Here is a 24,745-nt window from a genome sequence, read left to right as displayed (position 1 = left end):
TGCCTGAAAGCCCTTCCCATCCCTTTCATTTGCAGCAGAAACATGGCATCCTCACCTGCCTCTTTCTCACCTACTGGTCAGGGCATCGTGCACCTGGGTGGTTGGTTCAGCCTCTGATTCTGCTGGGCCAAGGGTCTTGAGAAGGGGCCCCAAGGCTCTGACGATGCCACTGTTCTCCTTCAGTGCATTCTAGGGACTGTTGGAACTCCTGAAGGCCAAGGATCATCTTGATCTAGATTTAGATTTCCAGGGCCTGGCCAGAGGACGTGCTGGGGGTGGATAGTAGGCCACCCGTCCAATTCTGACCTCATGGCTTTTGCAAGAAACTCAACTTTTATGGATCCCAATTTTCTCATCTGCAAAATTGTCCTCCCAGTTACTAGGGTTCTAGGTACCAAATCCACTAAAAATGTGTTTTTCAAACTTTAGGGACCACCGGACTCAACCTGGAGGGCTTACTAAACAGAATTGCTGGGTCCCACCCTTCATTCAGTTTGTCTGGGGTCGGGGACTGGAACTTTGCCTTTCTAATGAGTTTTCAGGCAATTCTCTACCGATCCGGGGTCCATGCTTGGAGAACCAGTGCACATTGCTGAAGCAGGCGTCAGATACCCCAGTGTTCCCCCTAGCAAGGATGTGGGTTGGCCTGTGTGGGTCTTGGCTGCCTGGCATATGAGACTCGTCTTTCCTTTCATTTTCCCACTGCATCTTATTTTCTGGGAAACTTGAAACTAGATTCCCAGAGGTGTTTTGTTTTCCATTCAGCCATCTTCATGGAAGCTGTCTTCAGACTCTCACCGTGATAGTTGGAGACACATTTATTTCCTACCTTTAGGTAATTCTATCACTAACACACACCATCCACTGTCCATCTCGGTTTCCACCCTCCACCTGGAACCCAGATAGTAACGGAGGCAGCCTTGGTGATTTTGAGTTTTGAGCTTTTGGTTTCCCAGATAGGTTGATTTTACCCGTTCTCACCAAAGACAGACTGCATTTGGGTCGAGCTGACAGAGCTGTCATGGACACAGCAGGTTACCCTGTACTCGGGAATGCTTCACGAGGCTTCCCACTCACTGCCGTCAGTCCAAGGCTGGGCGCCCTTTGTTTCAGGTGCCCTGAAATCAGTGTCTCCGTGCAGTGGTGGGAAATAGAGTGCTTAACCATGTCCAGAATCAACTGCTGTACCCTTTCTTTCCCTTCTCTGATGACACCTGAGCCCAGCCAGGGCTGCTGGAGGTGAGAGACCCTGGGACCCATCTGGGGAAGCAGGTGCAGAGCCAGGAAGTGGTGCGTTGGAGTCCATACAGTCAGCCAGTGCTCATATCTAAGTGGTTAGTGGTGGTTTCCTCTCATTTGGGGGTTTTAGTTGTCCAGAGTGAACCTGAAATCACTGCTGGGTCTTGTGTCTTTAGCTCCAGATGTAGTCACTGGGAGGTGACGGGCAGGCATTGGCTTTGCCTGGCCTTGAAGTTTTCCTCACAGTTTTGTTTTGTCAAGGAGTGTTCCCCCTTGTACTCTCACTCCTCAGAAACAAGGGGACACTAACTCAGTCATGGCTTTGAATGGAGCGTTTCTGTGTGGTTTTCTCCTTGTCCCAGTACTCTGCCTTCTGCAGCTCCCAGCCCCCAGCAGCTGGGCACATTGGCCCTTGTGCTTTCATATCCACAAAAACACGTGGGAAGCGCGTGCCCAGCACATGCCTTGATCACATATTTGTAACTCGGGAGTCTGAGATGATCGTGACATTCTCGTTGGGGCTGTGTGTGGCCACTCCCATTCCCCAAGGGAGAACACAATTACTGTATTGTCTGTCGGCATTCTGGGCGAGCTGCTTGGGTCATGGCTGGGGCTGTTGGTGTATTGGGGGATGGAAATAACCATTTTGCAGCTTCCTATCTTTATGCTGCCATTTACAAAAGAGGGAGGTTTGGGACAACCTCTTAGAATCCCCTGGATCACCTGGCTTTGTTCAGCTGAGTAAACCACCAGCCTGTGCAACCCCACCCCCCCACGCCTCCATAGCTCAGCTTGTTTGCCTGCGATTCAGGCAGGACAGCTCTGGGAGGGCAGACCTCCGAGAGATGGAGAGAAGCAGAGTGATGGGAGGCAGGGAGCAGGGTGGCGGCTTGTGGCTGTCCGGTGCGCAGAGCTCCCCCTGCCTGGGCCTTGTGAGGGCGCTGGCGCTGGCACTGGCCGACATTGTGGCGGCTGACCTATCTGGTCATCCTGAGGCTTCTTCCACCAAAAGCTGGGAATGGGCCCTCCACTCCCAGCCCCATCGCCCAAGCTTGCTGGAGTGTCAGACATGTCGTTTAGCAGCATCCTAATAGAATACTCTCACCCCATCTCTGGCATTGAACTCCTGCCCAACACTTGTGCCACTTCCTCTAGGAAATCTCCCCAGATCTTTACCTCCCCACTTGGAATTCCAGGCTCACTTCTCTGTCCTTGTGGATTTATTATCATATGAACACTGTGCCTTGTGGGAAACCTAATTGAACACTTGCTGTTTGCGTGAACTTAGTTATGTATCACCTGCCTTCTTCCCTCAGTCCCTAGCACAGCCAGCCTAGTGCGTGTTGGACTTGGGACGAGACTGATATGGGGAGGAAATACTGTCCAGAGAGAAGCACAACACAGGGCGTGCATGAGATTTGCCGGTTCAACTACAGTCACCTAGAAATACTTTTTGTTTCTGAGTAAAAGTCTGTTCTAAGGAGCGCGGCGTCACATGTGTATATAATCTTCCCTTGACCCTTTCTGCTCTCTATGGAGGCTCCCAGGACCTTGGCCCTCCCTGTCCCACTGGGGTTCCTGCAGAGGCCTGGGCTGTCCAGGCTCTGCCTGGCCCAGGGCTGGCCCTGCACGTGCTGCCTGCCTCACATCAGGCCCTGACTGCAGCAAGATTCTTCCTCCTAAAAGCAGAACGTAGAAAACAAAGCTGTTAGGGCGGGGCCGTGGGCTCTCAGTTTTCCCATGATTGGGTGTGAGAAGGCTGCTGGCCACCCTCCCGCCCACAGAAACTCTGATGAGTGTTTGCCGGTTCCTGAGGAGGTGTGAGTATGATCAGATACAGGGGTTTTTGTGCTGGTCACTGTGTTTTTCTGTTATGCTCTGCTACTGTGGAACCCAGAAAACTTTGAGTCCAGCCCCTCCGTGAATCGGGAGGTGCTTTGAATTAGTGTTAACAACATTTTGATAGCTGTCGGAAACCCCCCGCAAGCAAGACAGATTTCAGTGTCTCTGGCACCAAGAACGTTGAGACTTGACTTAACGTGGTGATTGTGTTCTTTGTTTCAGCAGACATTTCCTGAGCAGCTCCTTGTGCCAGGTTCTGGGGACTCAGGGGGCTGAGGCTGGGCTCATGCCCTCCAGAAGCACACAGTCTGTGGGGGCGGCAGCTCGCTGGTTCATTTCATGGCCCTGTGATTCAAGCTCTGCATTCTGCACAGAGGCAGAGGGCGTGACCTGACTCAGTGTGGGGTGTGGAGGTCTTCCTGGAGGTGGTGACACCTGAGCTGAGTCTAAAAGATGAGGTTAGAGAGTCTGGAGGCTGAGAGGGGAGCAGGGGAAGTGGGTGGCAAGTTGTAGCCCGAGAGACCAGCATGAGCAGAGGTCTGGAGGCAGGAAACTGCATGTGGTATTTGGAGAACTCCAGAATGTTTTAAGAATAGGCAGTACATGCATGTGTACAAACTCAGCAGTGAAAAGCAGTTTCCTCATCCCTGTCCCCAGCTACACGTCTCCCTCCTTCCCGGGGGGGAGCTCCTGTTGCCATTTTCTTGTTTGTCCTCCCAGAGATATTCCATATGCATGTGCAAGAATATACAGATATATACACACACAAATATGTATATAAAGATACAGTATTTTTTATATTTTTGATTTTAGAAAGTATTACCTATTTCTTGTGAAAGTCAATACCTCGTTTGGTTCAAAATTCAAAACATACAAAAAGCCATTTCTTGAAGAGTCTTCTCTCATGTCTGTTCCCGGCTACCCATTTCCCCTCCCTGAAGACAGCTTTTATGTTAAGTTTCCTTTGTATCCTTCCAGGACTTCTGTATTATTGGCACAATTATTTATTTAGTTTCACCCAAATGGGAGCTTAATATACCCACTGTTCTGATCTTTGCTTTTCTACTTAGCCCTATACCTGAAGATGGTTTCCTCTTTGGACGTGTTGGGCTCCCAAAGCCTTTTTTTTTTTTTAATTTTTAAAATTAAAATTTAAATTGACACATAATTGTACCTATTTATGGGGTACATAGTGATGTTGCGACACATATAATGTATGATGATCGGCTCAGGGTGATTAGCATTTCCAACATCTCAAACATTTATCATTTCTTTGTGTCAGGAGTGTTCAATATCTTTCTTCTAACTATTTGAAACTACATAATATTGTTAACTCTAGTCATCCTAGGGTGCTATAGAACATTAGAACGTACTCCCTCTATCTGGCTGTAATTTTGTATCCTTTAACAAATCTCTTCCTGTTCCCCGCCTTCCCCCTACCCTTCCCAGCCTCTAGTCTCCTCTGTTCTGCTTTTTACTTCTATGAGATCAAAATTTTTTAAGCTTCCACATATTCTCGTAGCCTCTTAGAAAGCTGCGTTTTGTTCTTTGCATGGTGTTGCAGTGTGTATTTATCCTGTCCTTCTTGTTAGGTGGTTAGGCCACTTCCCATCTTGGCTGTGCCTAACGATACGATATGTACTGTTTTGCTCGTGAGTAGGACAGTCTGCAGGGCAGGCTGATTTGGTACTCGCACACGTGTTCACAGGGAGAGTGAGTAAGGAGGATAGAACTGCATGAGGACACGGGCAGGTTATGTTTTATGCTCATCTCTCTAGAGGTTGACTTGTTCCCCCTCGTGAAAGGCAAGCGACTTTTAAGTTGGATTCTGCCGAGTCTTGGGGAAGCTGTCTTACTCCTTTACTGTCTCCCATAAGTAACCTCTGCAAAAGGAGACCTGGCCCAGTGTGGTGTCTGGAAGCAAGGTTCGCCCAGGGGTGTGGTTTGCGTTGCTCGGGGAGACTCCCTTACAGACTGTGACCTTCAGGCCATGCCCTGCAGGACAAGGTCAGCCAGAACTGAAGCCTGCAGTGCGGCTCTGCCAGCCTTGTATGCTGGGGCCTTGTGGATGCGAATGCCACCTCCGGCACTTGCTAGACTTGGGCCTCATGAACATCACAGTTCTAGTCAGTAGTTTGTTGATTTATTAATAATTGAAGTGAGTAAGAGTCTGTCCAGGCAGAGGACCTGCCAGGATGTGGGAGGGAGAGACTGCAGGGTGACTTTGCACCCATCCCATGAAGGTTGTGATGCAGATTTCTGAACTTTATTTTTTGAGGTGGATTCTTACTCTGTCCCCCAGGCTGGACTGCAGCGGCATGATCCAGACTCACTGCAACCTCCGCTTCTCGGACTCAAGCGATCTTCCCACCCCAGCCTCCCGAGTAGCTGGGTCCACAGGCATGCACCACCATGCCCAGCTAATTTTTTTGTATTTTTGGTAGAGATGGGATTTTGCCATGTTTCCCAGGCTGGTTTCAAACTCCTGAGCTCAAGCCATCCGCCCGCCTTGGCCTCCCAAAGTGCTGGGATTATAGGTGTCAGCCACTGCACCCGGCCCAGATTTCTGAACTTTAGCGGTCCCAGTTATTTTATCATGCTATTTTTATCATGATATTTAAAAAATACCCTCTGCCATTTAGTGCATTTTAATTTAGTTTTTATTTCACTTATCCATCAGTTGTTAATAGTTTTCACTTCCGTAGGAGGGGACTGTGGCTTATGTATGTTCATGTCTTCAGCCCCTACCATCATCCCAGCAGTCACAAAGTAGTCACTCAGTAAGGGTTTGTTGAATGAATGAGTACAATTGCTTGCCACGGAGGCTTTTGTCAGGGCTGGTGGCATGCTGTTAACTATTCATCCAGCACACTGGAAACTGGGTTTTGGTGCTTCAATGTCAACCTCTGACCAGTACTTGTTAAATTTCATCCATTCTGATCCCATCCAGTTATTCAGTCTGATAGGGTTTCTTTTTTTGTTTTTACATTTTGTGACTTAAAAAAAATTATTATTTTCGAAGCTAGGACCTCACTTTATTGCCCAGGCTGGAGTGCAGTGGTGTGATCATGGCTCACTGCAGCCTTGGCTTGCCTAAGTGATTCTCTTGCTTCCGCCTCCTGAGTATCTGGGGCTGCAGGCACATGCCACCATGCCTGGCTAATTTATTTTTTGTCAAGACGAGGTCTCACTATATTGCCTAGGCTGGTATTATTATTATTTTTAAGCCTGAGAACATACCTATGCCACCTCCCTTGGGTCTGCTCCTGATCAAGGTGGCCAGTGTTGGTGGTTTGTTTTTTTTTTTAGATAAAGTCTCGCTCTTGTCACCCAGGCTGGAGTGCAATGGTGCGATCTCGGCTCACTGCAACCTCCACCTCCCAGGTTCAAGCAATTCTCCTGCCTCAGCCTCCCGAGTAGCTGGGATTACAGCCGCCCGCCACCACACCCTGCTAATTTTTGTATTTTTAGTAGAGACAGGGTTTCACCATGTTGGCCAGGCTGGTCTCGAACTCCTGACCTCAGGTGATCCGCCTGCCTTGGCCTCCCGAAGTGCTGGGATTACAGGCATGAGCCACCGCGCCCGGCCATGTTGGTGGTTTGATGTGTAACTTTTCCTTCTCCCGCACATTTTTGAACTCCTCCATCCAGATGACACTGGGGAAGAACCCTTTTCCACAGCGAGGTGAAGGCCAGTCCACATTTGGTTTGGGAGGTGCGTGGAGGAGTGCTCAGAGGCCTGGCTTTAGAGTTTTGCTGCTGACTTGGTGAATGAGCTTCCTGAGAGCAAGGGAAGTACAACGAAGCCTGGTTCAGATGGCTCCACTAGGGGGACAGTGACAGCTATAGCCGCAGCTGGTGTACTTGGCAGTCTTTCAAGCATTTTGGGGTGTGCTGCGGACAAACAATAGAATGAATCTTTGTTTCTGGAGCCTGGGCCATTTCTAATGAGGAAGATGATTACTCATTTTTGGAAGTTGGGTTAACTCTTCCAGAGTCTTTTGAGCCTTGCTCAGATCTGTAACAAAAAGCCGGGAAGGGTTCACCTTGGCATCCCAAGGTGTTTGCTTTTAAGCCGGGTGAGTCTGGTTGGCTGTGTCATTTCCTCTTTAACACTCCTCCACCCAGGTCTTTGCCCTAAGTCAGGAGGCCTGATTGTCATATCCAGAGTGCTTAGAAGGAAGTGGGGCAAGTGTTTGCAAATGAGGTGCCCCTTTCTTCTCCTGTTCCCCCACCCCTATGGCATGCCAAAAAATAAAGAAGGAGCTCAAGACCCGTTGAGCAGCTGTTCCCCCAAACTTCTTAGATTAATTCCGTGGCCGGTTCTAAGTAATTTAAAGCCAAATGCCTGGACTTAGCTTTGAATTAGGACTTCATGAAGCCTTTCTTCTTCTTCTTCTTCCTTCTTCTTCCTTCTTTCTTCTTCTTTCTTCTTCTTCTTTTTTTTTTTTTTTTTTGTGAGACAGGATCTTTCTCTGTCACTTAAGCTGTAGTGAAGTGGTGCTATCATAGCTCACTGCAGCCTCGACCTTCCTGGCTCCCTACTCAGCCTCCTGTGTAGCTGGGACCACAGGTGTGTGCCACCACGCCTGGCTATTTTTTAAATTTTTTATACAGATGGGGATTTCTCCATGTTGCCCAGCTGGTCTTGAACTCTTGGGCTCAAGCAGTTCACCTGCGTCAGCCTGCCAAAGTGCAGGGATTATAGGCGTGAGCCACTGCGCCTGGCGGTGAAGCACTTCTTTGTAGGAATCTCTTTCTGTGCCTTAAGAGGCAAGAATCTGGTGCTATTTTGATCTGTGTATAGACAGATGGCTGTTGTTACACATGCAGCGGCTCCCCTGCCATTGTGCTGTGGCTGGTGGTGCTGGGAGTAGTCTTACCAGAATTTATCCTGCCCTCCGGAACCCTCCTCTGCAGTAGGAGTCAGGTAGATAGCTTTGGCTGTTTGACCTGAGAGGTGCCACAGAGCTCGGGTATACTTGTCATATGACAGACCCGCCTGGCAGCTTAGAGTCCCTCCAGTTTTGTTTTGGCAGATGATGGCATTCTCGAATGTGTGGTAGAGCTTGCAGCGCGATGTGGGGGTAGAAGGGAGAAGGCGGAAGGCTTACCATGTGATTGATGAGCCTGTCCGATTAATTTCTACAACAGACCCTGTAGGTTGGTAGATATGACTCAGTCAGATCAGGAAGGGGGAAGTCCTGAAGTGTGAGCTGAGGTTAGGATGTGACCTCTGATGAGTGGGTGGCACATGGGCAACCTTGTGCCTCTCGTGCCTATAGCAGTTCTTACAGAGCTTGTTGGGACCTTCTTGCATCACCTGTCATGTCCCAGTGTGATATAGTCTTAGACCGGTGTGTTGGGGCCACCAGCCTGCAGGCCTCCTAGATAAAGAGATCACTGCCCTCGCAGCTGTGTTCCAAGGCCCAGCTGCTGAGAGATTACCTTCCGTCCATGCAGTGGCTCTGGGGGTCCTGTGAGAGCTGTAGACACCAGCGGGAATGCTTCTCCCTGCCTGCTCAGTGACTGGAGCTGCACCGGTAGGAAAGCTGTGTGTGTAGCCTGGGCTGGGGGTGGATTGTCCTGCAGGAGGGGGAGAGTCCGAGAGCCCATCAACATTTTGTAAAGGAAAAGGAGATTCTTGTCCTGAGAGAATTGTCCTAGAAGATGAAGATGTCAAAACTGGTCACTGGCTAACTTCCTGGCTGTCCAAGAAACTCCTCTAAATCAGGTTGTTGTTAGCGTCACTGAAAGACACCAGGATGCCCCGTATGCATAAGGATTGAGCTCGTAAAAGGCAATCACACATACATCCTCATCCTCACCCCATGGATATGTAAGAGAGGGGCAGGTTCTGCAACACCACCTCCCCGCTACCTCGGTCCCACCCATTGGAAGAGTCCCTGTAGCCTGCTCCGACTCTGCTTTATGGGAGGTCATAGCCAGGGCACTTTGATGGCAGCAAGTAAGGATTTGGCCTTTGCCTTTGTCCAGTTTCCTGGGACCTTCAACTGCAGGTCAGGTCTGAGTAGGACTGGAAAGGCCAGCATAGCAGTTGTTCCAGGACAGGCATCATCAGCTTACTGTCCTTTCTCATAGTTCATTCAGTACCTTCAAATCTGTTGATTTTCATGCTCTCTCCAGAGTTGCCATTTGCCTATGACACCTGAGAAAACTGAGGCCCAGAGAGGCATTAAAGACCTGGCTGAAGCCACACAGCTGATCTGTGACTACAGTTAGAGTCTCACTAGTCAGAAACGGAGCTTATCTGGCCCAGCATCCCTTTTGACACGAGGGAACTAAGGCTCCGAGGAGGGAAATAACTTGGCAAACTGGGCAGAGCCCGTAAGTGGCACTGTCAGGCTCAGAGCCCCCATCCCCTAAGTCCTGCTTGATCCACCTAGGCCACGCAGCCTTTTGTTTGGGTCTTTCCATTTTTGTTTTTAAATCTTTTTTTTTTTCACCCCTCTTCTGTTGATTTTTAGTCATGGTTTGAGTAAACTCAGTATACTTACAAATAGGTCCGACTGAAGAACAGGTCATGGTTGTCTTAGGCTAAGTGGCTTAACATGATAGTAGATTATCTTTGGGGCCTGCTGCAGTCCCCTCATTGTCCTCTGGTTCTCTTCCCATTCTTTCTCTTCCCCTGGTTTGGGGCAGAAGGCGGCATCTAGCTCTGTGGCCACTCGGTAAGTGTGAGTTCTCCTCTCTCCGTGCCTCTTGTCCCTCGTCTCCTTCCTTTTTGAGTGTGTCAGGCAGCTTCCAGTCTATAGCAAGCTCTTCTTTCATAGTGTTTGTGGGTTAAAAGGACATGAGCGGTTGTGAGAATTACGGGAGTGCCTATAGGAAGCTCGTCCGTCAGTTATTTTTCATTGATAAATGAACTCTTGACAAGTCATGCATGCAGTTGGCTTCAGTTTCAAGAAACAACATGGGCTGTCTCATTCCCATGTTCAGATTTGTTTTGGCTTTTTGGATCTCAGCACTTTTATGTCCCTGAATAATGTCATTCCTCCCCCTCCTCTTGAAATGTTATTTGCTTTAAAAAGCAGAAAATCCCTACAACATTGAAAAGTCCAGGAGAACAGAGTTCCGATTTGGTTCAGCAGCTCAGTTTACTGTTTTGTTTTGTCTTGTTTTGTTTTTCCCCCTTCCATTAAGGAGACACATAGGGGAGCCTGGGCTACTTTGTTCAGCCAGGGGCCCAGGTCAAGTCTCTTTCAAGCTGTGTAGTGTGACTCCCAGTCCTTCCCCAAGTGTGGCCTTTGGTGGCCTTTGATTACCTGAAGGACTAGATCAGGGAATATGTTTTAGCCCCAGTTACTGAAGAAAGCACCTCCGAGGACACACCTTCCTGTGGAGGGAGGGATGAGGGAGGGGTGAGTATGCCCTCTCTGTCTAAGGACAGCAGGTGCTTCATGCCTGCAGCCAGCCACTCTTACTCGCCCTGCTGAATGTCCACCAGCCCAGTTGCAGGAGCAAGGTGCTTGGAGGACTCAAAAACATATTCTTGGCCCCTAGAAGCTTATGCTGTAGCTGTGAAGACGAGATACTTTTATCCAATTTATGAGCATTTAATAAGGGCCTATGCCCTGCTAGGAATTGTGCCTACCTAAGGATTTCAGTGTTTCTAGGGATATTTTTGTAGTGCCCCCACCTACAGGGCGTTACCTCCTTAACTTATAGCTGAGGTGGGCAGCACAAGGGTAACGTCTTACATGTTACAAAGGCAGAAAGCTGAGCAAAGTTACAGAGCTCAGCCAGGGCCCTGCAGCTCCTCTGGGACTGAGCTGGGCTGAGTGTGGACTCAAGTTCAGTGCTCTTGCTGTGATACTGACTTAGCAGATAGACATCAGTCTGGTTGCTGCCGTGGGCAGGCTCTGTGCTGAGGCCACAGGATGACTGAGGGAGGGCCACACCTAGGCTGCACACGTCGGGGGGGACTCCCCACAAACAACCTGGAAATGAACTTTGAGAGAAGGGCAGGGTGGCAGTGGGGGAGGCATAGGCAGGAGGTATAGGACCTGGGTAGATAGGGACAGATGGATACAGGTTCCAGCTGGGGTTGCAAGAAGCCATTGTGACTCCCTGCAGGCCCAGGAGCACCCTCAGCTTCCTGGGAGACACTTCACCCTCTGCAGGTTACCCACCGTGTCTGCACATCCATGCAGTTAAGGAGGGAAAGTGATGGCTTCCTGTCCCACTTCTACCCTCTCCAAGATACTCATCATCTGCCCATTTTTCCTGCCTACAATGGAACCCCTAATACCATGTTTCAACATCAGTTCCAGAAGGTTGATGTTTGGCTGGGACACCTCAGGATGGACTGTATTAGAGAGTGTGTGTATTGCAAAATTAGTGTCTGCTTTGGCATTTGATCATTTAGCTGACAAATCAAGTACTTAAAGGATAATTAACAATGAAACTTACAGGTCCTGGAGTAGTGGGGTCCAGGGGTTAAGACAAAGACTTTGGAGTTCAGTAGATGTGGGTTGAGTCTTTGTGCCTTGTTCACAACTAGGTGACCCTGGGCCTGGGCCTCACATTCCCCCTCTGTAAAATGGGATAACAGTAGTACCCTCTGATAGGGATACTCTGAGGTTGCAGTAAGCACAGGGGCTGGCACTGTTGCTATGGCTAATACTTTCCTCATGCTGTGTTAAAAGGTAGGCTCTGTGTCACCTGTTACTTCTGCACTAGCAAAGTACTGACGAAAGAGGTTTTCTTTTTTTTTTTTTTTTTGAGATGGAGTCTCGCTCTGTCACCCAGGCTGGAGTGCAGTGGTGCGATCTTGGCTCACTGCAAACTCTGCCTCCCGGGTTCCCGCCATTCTCCTGCCTCAGCCTCCTGAGTAGCTGGGACTACAGGCACGCGCCACCATGCCTGGCTAATTTTTTGTATTTTTAGTAGAGACGGGGTTTCACCGTGTTAGCCAGGATGGTCTCGATCTCCTGACCTTGTGATCCGCCTGCCTTGGCCTCCCAAAGTGCTGGGATTACCGGAGTGAGCCACCGCGCCTGGCAGGAGGTTTTCTTTGCCTCTTTTTTTCTGTATGTTGAGGGTGGTGCTGGCAGGATTGTTAGTTGTTTCTCAGTAGGACCTGAAGACATGGGAACCCTGGCTGCGGGAGTTGTTGAAATGTTCACTATAGTATAGAAGCTGCACATTCGTGGGTCCTGAACTCTGTGAAACACCAGACTCTCTTTCCAGTATCAACTTGGTCTGGGAAAGTAGAGGCCCTGGATAAAGTTCTTAGGCAGCTTTCAACTTTTAAGATGACTTAGTATATAAAATCAGCAAGCAGAAGTGTTCCCAAGCAAATTAAATCCCTTTGTCTTGGCAGATATGAAGCTTGACTGCATGCAGCATTCTGCTCCCCTCGGAACCCTTCTCGCACTTGTGGGTTGTCACAGAATTTGGCAGGAGACAACATGACCCACTAAGCAACACCCTTCCCGAAATGTTCGTATACTTGCTTCTAGATTCTGCCTACGGATTGCTTTTGTCACACCAACAACTGAAGCTATGAAAGTTTCAAAGTGCACAAAGACCTTGCGGAATTGCTGTCTTCCCCTCCCATTTCCTTTGCTTAATGGGAGGGGGAAATGGAAGCTCTGAGAGCAATGACTTCCGCGAGCCACCAGGAAAATCACTGTCAGTGGCTAAGTTCTCATGTTTAGGTTTTGATCTGAGTCTTGTTTTTAAGGCGGTAAAATTAACTGTGAAACTAACGTGTGCAAGTAGTAAGTACAGGCTAAATAAAGACACTAGAAGGAAAAGCTTGTAAAAGCTTGTCTTGATTTCTAGTGTGGTCAGTTTCTTTTAAGGGATAGCCCTTCAAAATGCATTACAGAGCATTTGGTAAACTTCTAATCTTCTTAAGATTTATATAGGATTGTAGAGTTTGCAGCACTTTCTTGTGTGTATTAATTCATTAGCATGCAATCCTCTTGAAGTGGATGAGCCAGGTGGGGCTCCCACTTGCTGGAAGCTGAGAGTCCCAGGCCACAGTGATATCTGATAGCTGTGTTCAGCGGTTGCAAACAAATGAAGACACATTGAAGACTGTAGAACAAAAGCAAGAAAATTTCATGTTAGCAAGGACTTGTGTGAGAGCAAAGCTGTTCCCCCTGTTTCTGCGGTGTCAGAGACAGAGTGGCCTGGGGAGGAAGGCCTGGATTTGAATCCTGGTCTTGCCCCTGCTAGCTGTAGGATATTGGGCAAATGACTTGATTTCTTTTCTTGGAGCCTCAGTCTTCCCATCTGGAAAATGTGCATACTACCAACCATAATGCCTGTTCATAGGAATGTGAGAGGATTAGCTGAGAAGGACCCAGCCTCTGGTGGATGCCCAGGGAGATGGGAATGGAGGTGAGGGTGGAGGGGTGTGGCTGGAAGTGTGGCTGTGTGGGGCACATGGGGGTGGAGATGGGCTCTGGGCATGGGGTGTCTTGCTGACCATGGCAGCAGCCACCTGTGTGTGTGCCCTCCCACCCATAGGCCTTGCTTTGGGCACAATGCTGGCGAGTTTGGGGCTGTTCTTGGGCAGATGCACTCTTGGGGTAAGGACTTGGGAGGTGGGCAGGGGCCCTCTGCCACCGAGTCTGTACCCAGGGAGCATAAACACGGATCAGTGGAAAGTCTGACCTTGCCTTTTGCTCTTTTCAGTGGAAGTCCTGGTGAAGATGAGTCATTGAGTAGGGGCTCCTGGGGTTGAGTCAGAGAGCACTGTGTCTCCATGATCAGGTTGGGGTGCCAGCCAAGGGGAGACCCTCACCTAGCCCTCCTTTGGCAGATATTGGGTAGCCCTAGCTGTGTATGGAGGCAGGCTGGGGGCCCACTATCATGAGCACTGCCCAGGGAGTCACGGGAGAGAGGTGGGAGGTGAATGTGGGGACTGGGAAGTGACAATACAAGACTTAAATACAGGGCAAGGAAAACTGCAGCTGAGATGCAAGGATGGTGCCCGATGAGATTGCGGCCCACGATTGCTACTTGTGCAAAGGGGAATGGACACCAATGCCTGGCCTTCTCTGTGCCGAGATTTTTTATATGTGTTTTCTTATTTAAATCTTAACAGCAGCCCCAGGGCAAAGGTATTATCCTCATTGTGTTTAATTAATTAATAATAATAATTATTTTTTGAGACAGGGTATTGCTCTGTGGCCCAGGCTGGGGTACAGTGGTGTAATCTTGCTCACTGCAGCCTCTGTCTCCCAGGTTCAAGTGTTTCCTGCGCCTCAGCCTCCTGAGTAGCTGGGATCACAGGCATGCACCACCACGCCAAGCTAATTTTTGTATTTTTAGTAGAGTTGGGGATTTCACCATGTTGGCCAGGCTGGTCTTGAACTCCTGACTTCAAGTGATCCACTGACGTCAGCCTCCCATAGTGCTGGGATTACAGGCATGACCCACTGCACCCAGCTTAATTATTTCTTTTGATACAAGGTCTCCCTCTGTCACCAGGCTGGAGTGCAGTAGCATGATCATAGCTCATTTGCAACTTCAAACTCCTGGGCTCAAGCGATCTTGCCTCAGACTTCTGAGTAGCTGGGACTGCAGGCATACACTCCCACACCTGGCTATTTTTGTTTTAGTTTTTATTTTTTGTAGAGGTGGAGTCTTGCTGTGTTGCCTAGGCTGGTCTTGAACTCCTGGTCTCAAGCAGTCCTTTTGCCTCAACCTCTCACATGCTGGGATCACTGGTGTGAGCCACTGTGACCAGCCTCACCCCCATTTTAAAGATGAGGAAACTGAAGTCGAGTGATTTCATGGCGAAGGCCAGGGCTGCCAAATTCCACAGCGCACACACGTTCCTCCCCACTCCCCCTCCCTGGTATAATCACACGGTCTCCCTGGTATAATCAGTGGGCTTTAAAAAAAGGTTTTAAAAATTTATATATAGCGTAATAGTCTTTTGGTGGTTAGTTCTATGAATTTTGATAAATGCATAGATTGGGATTTCTTTAAATTTTTTTTTTGAGATCATTTACACTCATGCAGTTACAGGAAATAATACAGAGAAATCTCGCATACCCCTTACTCACTGTCCCCTAATGGTAAATCCTACCAAACTAATGCAGCATCACAAGCAGAAAATTGTCACGGATACAGTCAAGGCACAGAACATGTCTGTCTCCAAGGATCCGTCCCGCTGCCTTTTCATAGCCACGCCCATTTCCCTCCTGCTCCCACGCCCCATCCCCAACCCCTGACAGCCATTCATCTCTTCGCTAATTCTATAATTTTGTCATTTTAAGAAAGGGATATAAATGGACTCCTAGAATAGTGAGCCTTTGGGGACTGGCTCTTTCACTCTGCATGAGTCTCTGGAGGCTCATCCAGGTTGCGGCGTGTGTCTCTGGTTGGTTCCTTCTTATTGCCGAGTAGTATTCCACAGTGTGGCTGTGCCCTGCCACATTTTGTCTAATTGTTCACCCAGCGAAGGGTCTCTGGAGTATTTCCTGGTTTTGGCTGTTATGAATAAAGGGCTGTTACAAACATTTGTGTGTGAATGTAAATCTTAATCTCTCTGGAATAAATGCTAAGGAGAACTCTTGCTGGTAGTTGTTTGAATGGGCATTTGAAGGGGTTTTTTGGGGGATGGAGAGGCGAGGCACTGGTGGGAAGTGCAGTCCTGAATGCTGGCCCACCAGGGTTCAAATCCCAGCTTTGAACCCGGACCCTGGGTGAGTTGCTGTATATGGCTGTAAAATGGGGATAATTCAATCTGGCTTGTGGCTAATGTGTGTAAAGCGCCTGGTACCTCGTAGGTGTTCAGTAGATAGAAGTGATTCTTGATATAGGTTAAGAGAAAACCCACTAGACCATGGCAGGGTCTGTGCCCCAGAGGTGGCCTCTGGGAGGGCTTTGCGAGGCTTCCACCTTGCGCCCTGTGGGATCACCCAGTTATTGTCTTTTTCTTGGCCATGCCCCTGGTTTCTCTTTGAGAAGACCCTGACCCTGTTTGCAGACTGGGCTCGAAGTCTCTGGCCTGGTCCTGGCATTCCCCAGTGAAGTTGGCCGGGCCAGGGCCCACAGGTCATAGGAATCCCAGGAAATTCCAGATCGTGCTGGGCTCTGCTGGTCTGGATTCACCTCACAAATTCGGAGAACGTGCCCAGATCATTTCAGATGTCGCTGCAATTTAGCTCGATTCCGGAAATGTGTATTGAGCTGTTAGGGTATGTGAGGGATTGTGGTAGGTGTTGGAAAGGGTTCAGAAAAAATTGCTCTCCCAACAGATCAAAGCAGCCAACTCCAGCTTCTAACCTCCTTCAGGAGCCTCCGCAGCTGCAATGATAAGGTCTCCATTGAATGTGGCATTCAGAGCCCTGGGTCTGGTTTGAGTCTCTCTCTAGCTCCCATCCTGCTACTGTGCCCTCTGCATGCCCTGTGTGCCAGCCACCAGCGTGCTCACCGTTCCCATACTCCAAGTCCGGCCCGGCGGCCACCCCTTGCTTACACCCTTCCCTCTGCTTGGGTGCCCTGCCCTTCCTGATGAAATCTTGCCTGTTTTTTAAGAACCAAAAGTACCATGGGCGGGTGTGGGATGGAATATTCAAACCTCACATAGGGTTGGACGTGGTTCCTCTCCGGAACCGTCATTCCCTTCTCCAGGCAACCACTGTGTGGGACCATGCTGGACTCCTTTTTTTTTTTTTCTTTTTTTGAGGCGGAGACTCACTCTGTCACTCAGGCTAGTGGACTTGCTCTTCTTGCCTTTGTCACTTTATAGGATTTCTTGGAGTTTGTTTCATATCTGTACAGTTTGAGCTGGCTCATTAAAATATTTTTGAAGGCCACATGGTATTCCCGTATGTAACAACACCGTAATTTATTTAACCAGTTCGCCCTGTTTGTAGGCATCTAGGTTGTCCCCACTCTTGGGCTTTTACAGTGCAAAGGAGTCACTTTAAGGCCTACCTCCGATGAACGTCCCCCTTTCTGCCTGCCTCTGAAATGTGTTGGCTGGGTCACTGCACTCTCTGTGAGACCCCCCAGGGCAGGGATTGTGCTATACCTGCCTTCTCCTTTCCATGCCTGCCACGTGTGCTGACCACCCAGTTACCCAGGCGCTTTTGGTGCTTCTGCTGCCTCTCTGAGCCCTGGCCCCTTGTCGGGACTTTGCTGGGGATGGAGCTAGAGAGAGCTGGGGCGCCCCATCTTTGCCTCGTTCTGGCTTCCTGCTTCATGCAGAGCTGTGTCTGGATGGGCTGATGTGTTCCCATGGCGACAGACTTCCACAGTTTCATTCTTACTGGCCGCCTCCTACTTCACCAGAGGGATGGGCAATCATATAGCCAGGCCCTTGTTGATGGAATTTAGTTTGTTTCCCTTTAAACACATTTGAGAGGATGGCCGCTTGGGCGTCTATTGCCGAGAGGAGGATCTGGACTCCGAGCCTCCCCCATGAAACTGCTAGCAGTAGCTGCTGTTGGTTGAGCACTCGCCCGGATGAGCGAGACACCGGGCAAAGGACTTGGGCTCTGTTTTCATCAGATACAGTAACCTTGTGAGGCAAGCACTGTTTTCCCTGTTGTACAGAGAGGGAAACTGAGGCTTGGACAGTAACTTGGCAAAGGCCACTCAAACAATGTATTTCAAGAGCTGGGATTCCAACTCAGTTGTGCTTGAGTCAGGACCTGAGCCTCTGTAGCTACTGAGCCCACCTGGCTTCCTAGAGAGGCTGGAAATGGGGGAGGAGGGAACAGGCAGCTCACCTCCCAGGCCTTGTGCCGACGGCTGGCTGCTGTAGAGCTGGATTGGGGCTCACACACAGAAACATGACGGCTGCCATTAGGCTTCCACCACTGAGGAGGCACAAAAGACCCCTTTGAAAGGCGAGTCCAGGAGCACCTCTTTGGCCTGCTCCTGAGCTAAGCCTGCAGTGGGGGCTGACAGGCATTTCTGGCTCAGCTGCCTGGCCAGAACTTGCAGGAGTGGTCTGAAATTCTTTCCTTGAACGGATCACACTTGGTCAGAACGTGTCACTTCTAGATTGATGTGGTATTGAACCTGTGCATCAGGTCTCTCAATGCGACCTGGGAATCTTCAGGCTCCCCGGGGCTCCCTTCCTGAACATGTATTGATTTCCCTCCTCCCCTTCCCTGCTTTTGCACTTTGGATGAACCTTGTTTTCGAAGAACAGTAGAAGGTAATTTTCCTGTGCTTGCCAGCTGGCCTGTAATTGAGCAATTTCAATAACACCCACTGTAAAGTCTAATTGAAGTAAACAGGAAAATATGATTTACAATCTGGACAGCAAGTAAATACCAGGGTGCAATTAATTTTTACACAGAGCAGCAGATTCTAAAACATTTTCCTGTGTTGAGCAGTTTGTTTTTGATTACAGATTAGGAGCTGCTTTTCTGTTTAATACTATTATCGTGATTATTTTTTACTTTTTGATGGTGATCTTCAGGTTCCTTGTATCTGTGTGACTTTCTTTGAAGGTTTAGCCACATGGGGAAATAGAATCAGAGACATGAGTTTGTAAGGAGGGATTTTTCAAACCTGAACTGAAGGCCGCACTCTTTCTTCATTTGTTTGGTGGGAAACGATGGTGGGTTATTGGAGAGGGGCTGCGGATAGGCTGTGCAGAATGGTGATGCTGAGTGGGTCCCATCACTGCTGGAAGCTCACTTAGTTTAGTTCATTCTGGGGAAGATGACAAAGCTGTGAAGGCCCCCAGTGTTGCAAAGATGTTGATGTTGAAATGTGGCACTTCCAAGGACCAGAAATGTATGCCTTTTTTGGGGGGTGGGGGGTGGGGACGGAGTTTCACTCTTGTTGCGCAACCTGGAGTGCAGCGGTGCGATCTTGGCTCACTGCAACCTCTGCCTCCCAGGTTCAGGCGATTCTCCTGCCTCAGCCTCACATGTAGCTGCAATTATAGGTGCACGCCACCATGCCCAGCTAGTTTTTTTTTGTATTTTTAGTAGAGCTGGGGTTTCACCATGTTGACCAGGCTGGTCTCGAACTCCTGACCTCAGGTGATCCACCTGCCTCAGCCTCCCAAAGTGCTGGGATTACAGGCATGAGCCACCATGCCTGGCCAAACGTATGCCTTTTTAAATGGACCCTCCTGATTGTTCCAGTAGCTTCTGTTCATAACTGGGTGGAGAAGGGAGCCAGCATGCTGACTGCTGGTCCCCTGCTGCCAGTTGGCTGCCTGAGGGCCGACCCCTTTGGTGTTGGATGCGGGGATGAGGCATGTTCTGACCCTTGGCTTACTTTAATGCATCCTGGTGTGTGCTGAAGCTGCCTGTAGAGCCAGCTCAGTGGTAAGATATCACATGACTTGAGTATGCTGCAGGGACAGCAGATTGTTAGCCACCCAGACCCTGAGATAGATCTTGAAGGTATCATGCGGCTGGACCCCAATTTGTTGTTCTACCCACCAGGCCATTTTACAAGTGAGGCAGCCCAAGGCTGGCATGGCAGGGGTGTGGGGGGCTCTGAGAAGGTAACTCTGGGCCTTGGTGACTCTCCCAGAGTGCATCTCCTTTAGCAGAGAGGTGGTTCCAATCCCCTGGGATTTCCAGTACTGTGGGAGGGGTGACTCTCAGGGCCCTGGTCTTTCTTAGTCCTGAATCTTTTTGCTTTTCTTTTGTCTTTCCAGGGAGTTGACCACACTTGGCCATTTCCCGGAAGGGCCCCACCCCAAGGGTGAGTGGCCAATGGGGAGCTGTTTCTGCTGACATCAATTCCCCAGGAGGTACTCACCCCAAGTCTGCCCAAGTGAAGATGGCTCATACCCACCCTGGGATGGAGCCCAGCGCCTGAGGCCCTTATCATGGTGATGGTCCTAAGTGAAAGCCTCAGCACCCGGGGAGCTGACTCCATTGCATGCGGGACCTTCAGCCCTGAACTGGTGAGGACCTGGCAGGCTTCCTGCTTTCCATGACCATTTCTGAGGCCTGATGTACAGACAGGGCTGTGGACTGAGCACCTAGGCTTAGCAAATCGAGTCCAGAGCCCCCAAGAGCAAAGCTCTGTGAGGCGTCCCGGGCTGGTGCGACAGGGCACAGGAGCAGAGCTTGACTGAGAACTTGCTGGAAGGAAGGAACTCAGCTCAGATTTGAGGTCATCTGGTGAATGAGGAGGGGAGGCCATCCCCTGGTAAATAACAGCAAGTGTGGTTCTGCCGCCTGCCAAGCCAGGATTGACATTCCTTCTGTCTCCACCCGTTAAGAGGGGGTGGTTTCCAGAGGGGGGTGGTGCCCTGAATGGGGGCCCAGATAAGCCTATCCCTCTGAAGGGTGGTGCTGCCTCAGGAACGTCAAGAGTGGGAGACGATGGGGAAAGAAGGTGTGGTGAGCTATGGCAACAGCCACCCTCTGCCAAAGGTGGTTCACCCTGGACCGCCCTGGACCATGTGGTGGACTAACGCAGAGAGGTAGCTAACTCGGCCTTCTTACACTGCGAGCCAAACAACCTCCAATAGCTGAACCCTGTCAGCAGACCTGTCCTTCCAAGCCCAGTTCCTCAGATGTGAGTGCAGGCTGCTCCCCTGCGGAGGGAGCGAGAAGCCACACTCAGTCATAAGCAGTCTTGTGGAGATGGGCAAGTCCTCGGAACTCTCTGCAGCTTCCGTGATCAGGAAGGGGCCAACTGCCCAGGGTCACCTCGCCCAGGACCCCTCCTGGCACCCTTCACATCTCTTCTCAAGGACCCACGCTAAGCCTCCTTGGTGGGCCCCTTCCCCTAGCTCATGCCGGTGAAACCAGACCTTGAGCAGATAGACCTAGGTCTCTGGCTGTGGCAGGAGCTTGGGAAAGCCACCGAGATCTGTATTCTTTCCTCAGGCCTCACAGAGCGCCTTCCGTGTGTTGGGCACCAGGCTGGAGGATTTCGGGGAACAGGATGAGCCGGAGCCAGGCCCTGTACTCCTCACCCTTGAGAAGCTCCTGGTCTAGAGGGAGGGTGTCTGGAGAGCTGTGAATACAGTGACACTTGAGGATCCCATGAACAAGAACTCGCAGCTGAAGCCCACGGGAAGGCCAGGGTGTGTAGAGGAGCAGGGCCAGCCTGGTTGTAGCACGCCAGGGAAAGCCTTGCAGAGCAGGGATACTTGATTTGGACTTGAAGGGTGAGAAGAAGTGGCTTAGAAACCGTTGGGTCCAGCCTCCTCGTTTTACAAATGAGGCAGCTGCAACCTGAAGCAGGCAGTAACTGCCTCACTGGCTCCGCCTCTCCCTTCCCTCCTGCCTCTCCAGCCCCACTTCCTGGGCCTGCATTCAGGCCTCTGCCCGCTGCCTGGTGTCTGGATGCCAGTCTTGGTGGCCCTCCCTCAGTCAGATCTCTTCAGCCCTTACCAGGTGTGACACTGGTGCCACTCTGCTCATGGGCCTCAGCCTGTGAGCACTCCATGGGTGTCACCCCCAGCTGCAAGGACAGGGACTCAGCTTTGCTCCTCACCATGTCCCCAGCACTACTGGGGGCAGGGCAGACAGCAGGCACCTGAGGTGTGTTTGCTCGATGGCAGACTTGGTCACTGCAGCAAGGAGTAGAGCTGCTGTGACCATTCAGCTCTTCTGCCACCACCCCGTCCTTTCCAGTTCACATTTGCTGTGTAATGTGATTTCTTCTCACCAGCCCCACTGCCACCACCCTGGTTCCACCTGCTGTTCTCTCGCAAGGATTCTTGTGGTAACTGGTCGCCTGCCTCTGGCTCTTTTTAACCTGTTCTCCACCCAGCAGCCAGAGAGAATCCCAGTCAGAGCTGTCCTTCTGTGTGTAGAAGCTTCCACTGGCTTTACACTGAATGCTTAGCAAACACCCAGCCCTTACTAGGATATACATGGCCCCATATATTCTTGTCCATGTGACTGCTCTGACCTCATCTCTGCCACTCTGTCCCCTCTGCTTGGTCCCCACTGGCCTCCCTGTTCCAACATGCCAAGCGTGAGCCTGCCTCAGGCCTTTGCACTTTTTCCTTGGCTCTCTGCCCAGAGTAGGACACGCTCCCTCCCTCCTTCCTTCTCTGGCCACTCAACCTACAGTTCAGTCCCAGTGCCAGCGCCCACCCCTTACCCCCACCACACTTTCTCTCCTCTTTTCCTATCTTTTTCCCTCTTGGGCACTCAGCACTTTTAAACATGTCCCTGTGGATCTTGACCGAGTCCTTATACTAGAATGGGAGCTTTGTGAAGGCAGGAGATGTCTCTCTTGCTTGTTGCTGAATGCACGGGGCCCAGCGCGTGGCAGGTGCTCAGTGGATGTTTGTGGATGGATGAGCTTGCAGGTTCCTGTTGCCTGGCCTCTTCTCATTCACCATTGTCTTACTCTCTTTCTGGCTGCTGCTCCAGTTCACGACTGAGTGGGTGTGACTAGAGTAGCTCTGACCAAAAAGAAGGGACCTCAAGGGTGAGGAGCCATCTGGAGGTCCCGAGGGAGGAGCCCTACCTGGATCCAGCTATGCTGTTGGCTGCAGTGGCCGCCTCTGTGCTTGGTCCCTTCTCAGGGTGGGACTGCCTGGTGTTGGCTTCAGAGTTGGTTCCAGGACATGTGGGCCCAAGATCAGCTGAGCTGCTCTTCCAAGAGGTGTGCCCTGAGCCCCTGGCAGGAGGAGCACGGCCTCCCAGCCCTAGCCAGGGAAGGAAAACTCATCTCAGAAAGGGAAAGCAGTCAGGGGAGAGCAGGCGGCTTTGCTGGAAAGGATTCTACCATGTGTTCTCTTGTGGCCACACACATTAGAATCTGTGCTTTCTTCCCGAACTCTCCCTTGCTTTGTTGGAAAGTATCCTTCTTTCTGCTGCTTTTTGTTACTGGCCTGTCCGGGCCCAGAACCACCCAGTGTGCGGTGCTGTGGGTCCATCTGTGGTCTTCCTCCTCCTCTTCTCTCCCCTGGGCTCCAGATGAGAGGTCCGTTGTGGGGAGCAGCCCTGTTGAGAGGGCTTTCTCATTGCTCAGTTTGCTGATGCGCCCAGAACACATTGACTGGGCGTCAGTGCCTGGCCCAGCCCGGTCCGGCTCAGTGCCGCCTGCCCTATAGCGTGGGCCAGCAGGAAGGTGTTGGGGGTGCGGCTACACTGAGGGTCTTGGGAAGTGTGTTAGTTCATATCATGTTGCTATAAGGAATACCTGAGGCTGGGTAATTTATAAAGAAAAGAGGTTTACTTGGCTTATGGTTCTGCAGGCTGTATAAGAAGTATGGCACCAGCCAGGCACGGTGGCTCACACCTGTAATCCCAGCACTTTGGGAGGCCAAAGGGGGCGGATCACGAGGTCAGGAGATCAAGACCATCCTGGCTAACATGGTGAAACCCCGTCTCTGCTAAAAATACAAAAAATTAGCTGAGTGTGGTGGTGGGCGGGCGCCTGTAGTCCCAGCTACTTAGGAGGCTGAGGCAGGAGAATGGCTTGAACCTGGGAGGCAGAGCTTGCAGTGAGCCGATATCGCGCCACTACTGCATTCCAGCCTGGGCGACAGAGTGAGACTCTGTCTCCAAAAAAAAAAAAGAAGTATGGCACCTGCATCTGTTTCTAGTAAGGCCTCACGAAGCTTCCAGTCATGGCAGAAGGTGAGGGGAGAATAAGTGTGTCAAAAGGTGAGAGAGGGAGCAAGAGGGAAGGGAGGAGGTGCCAGACCTGTTAAACTACCAGCCCTCACATGAACTAGAAGAGCGAGGACTCCCTGTTCACCATGAGGAGGCCACCAGGCCATTCATGAGGGATCCGCGCCCATGACCCAAACACCCCCACCAGGCCCCGCCTCCAGCATTGGGGGTTACATTTCAACATGAGATTTGGAGGGGATGAACATCCAAACTGTATGCCCAGAGGTCCAGGTACCTCCTCCCTGTCCTTGAGCCTCATGCCACCTGCTGAGGGGCAGGGGTGCACCCATTTCTACCCCATTATACAGACAGGAAACTGTGGCTCAGAGAGCCCAGGGAGGGGCTGCCCCGGTCACAGATTTCAAGTCCAGGCCCTTGTCTGCTTCCCCCAGCACCTTCTCGCATGGGCCCTGTTCCAGAGGCTGTGATCGCCTTGGAGCCCCTCCAGGCCTTGGGGAGAGACACACGATGTAAATAACTGAAGAAATACCGAAAATAATCTTAGTCTAGTGATGACATCCACGGGACAGAATGTGAGATAAGCTGATGTTAGCATTTGCTTTGAACAGCCAGCAAAGGTTCAGAGGAAGTTGACGGGGTTTTGCTTTAGCTTCCTAAACTGGTAACATCATCCCCGTGTAAATACCATCAAGATAACAACAGGAACGATGGAAAATAATTTTTCTTTTGTTTTCTAATCAGACTAAGAAGATAACAAGTGGAGGTTTAAGATTTAAAAGGAAAGCATGACTGTGGGGGAGGCCGGGACTGGTATCAGCACAGGCCACTTTGGAATTATGGGAGCAGGCCCCAGAGGCGCAGCTCACCCTGGGTCCCCAGAGTCAGGCCTCAGTCACAGAGCGGGAAAGTCTCAACGTGCAAGGGAAAGTCACCAGGGTCCTCGCAACCCTGGGTGTCATGTGGCACTGGTGGAGGAGCTCGTGGCCAACTCTGAGGCCTGTTGAGGGGTGCGAGGACTCGGTCTCCCTCCCAGCCTTCTTAGGGGTTCATGCCATGGTTCTCTGTCCCCTGTTTTAAAAAACTAAATGCTGGTGAAACAACTGTCTTTCCCTCAAAGAAAGATGTGGGAAAAAAGG

General features: G+C 50.5%; 1 protein-coding gene across 1 annotated transcript in view; it reads left to right on the top strand.

The window, feature by feature from the left end:
- Positions 1-19,822: 19,822 nt before the first annotated feature.
- Positions 19,823-24,745, top strand: part of FAM53B (family with sequence similarity 53 member B) — an 87,510-nt gene continuing 82,587 nt past the window's right edge. Inside the window, exon 1 of the mRNA XM_054503281.2 lies at positions 19,823-19,960. Coding sequence (XP_054359256.1) covers positions 19,883-19,960 — 78 coding nt within the window. The 5' untranslated portion in view covers positions 19,823-19,882. The remainder of the gene's footprint in view (positions 19,961-24,745) is intronic.

Source organism: Pongo pygmaeus, chromosome 8, assembly GCF_028885625.2.
Source record: "Pongo pygmaeus isolate AG05252 chromosome 8, NHGRI_mPonPyg2-v2.0_pri, whole genome shotgun sequence".
Lineage (NCBI taxonomy): Eukaryota > Metazoa > Chordata > Mammalia > Primates > Hominidae > Pongo > Pongo pygmaeus.
Note: the sequence above shows the minus strand (reverse complement) of the source record. Positions and strands in the feature narration are given on the sequence as shown.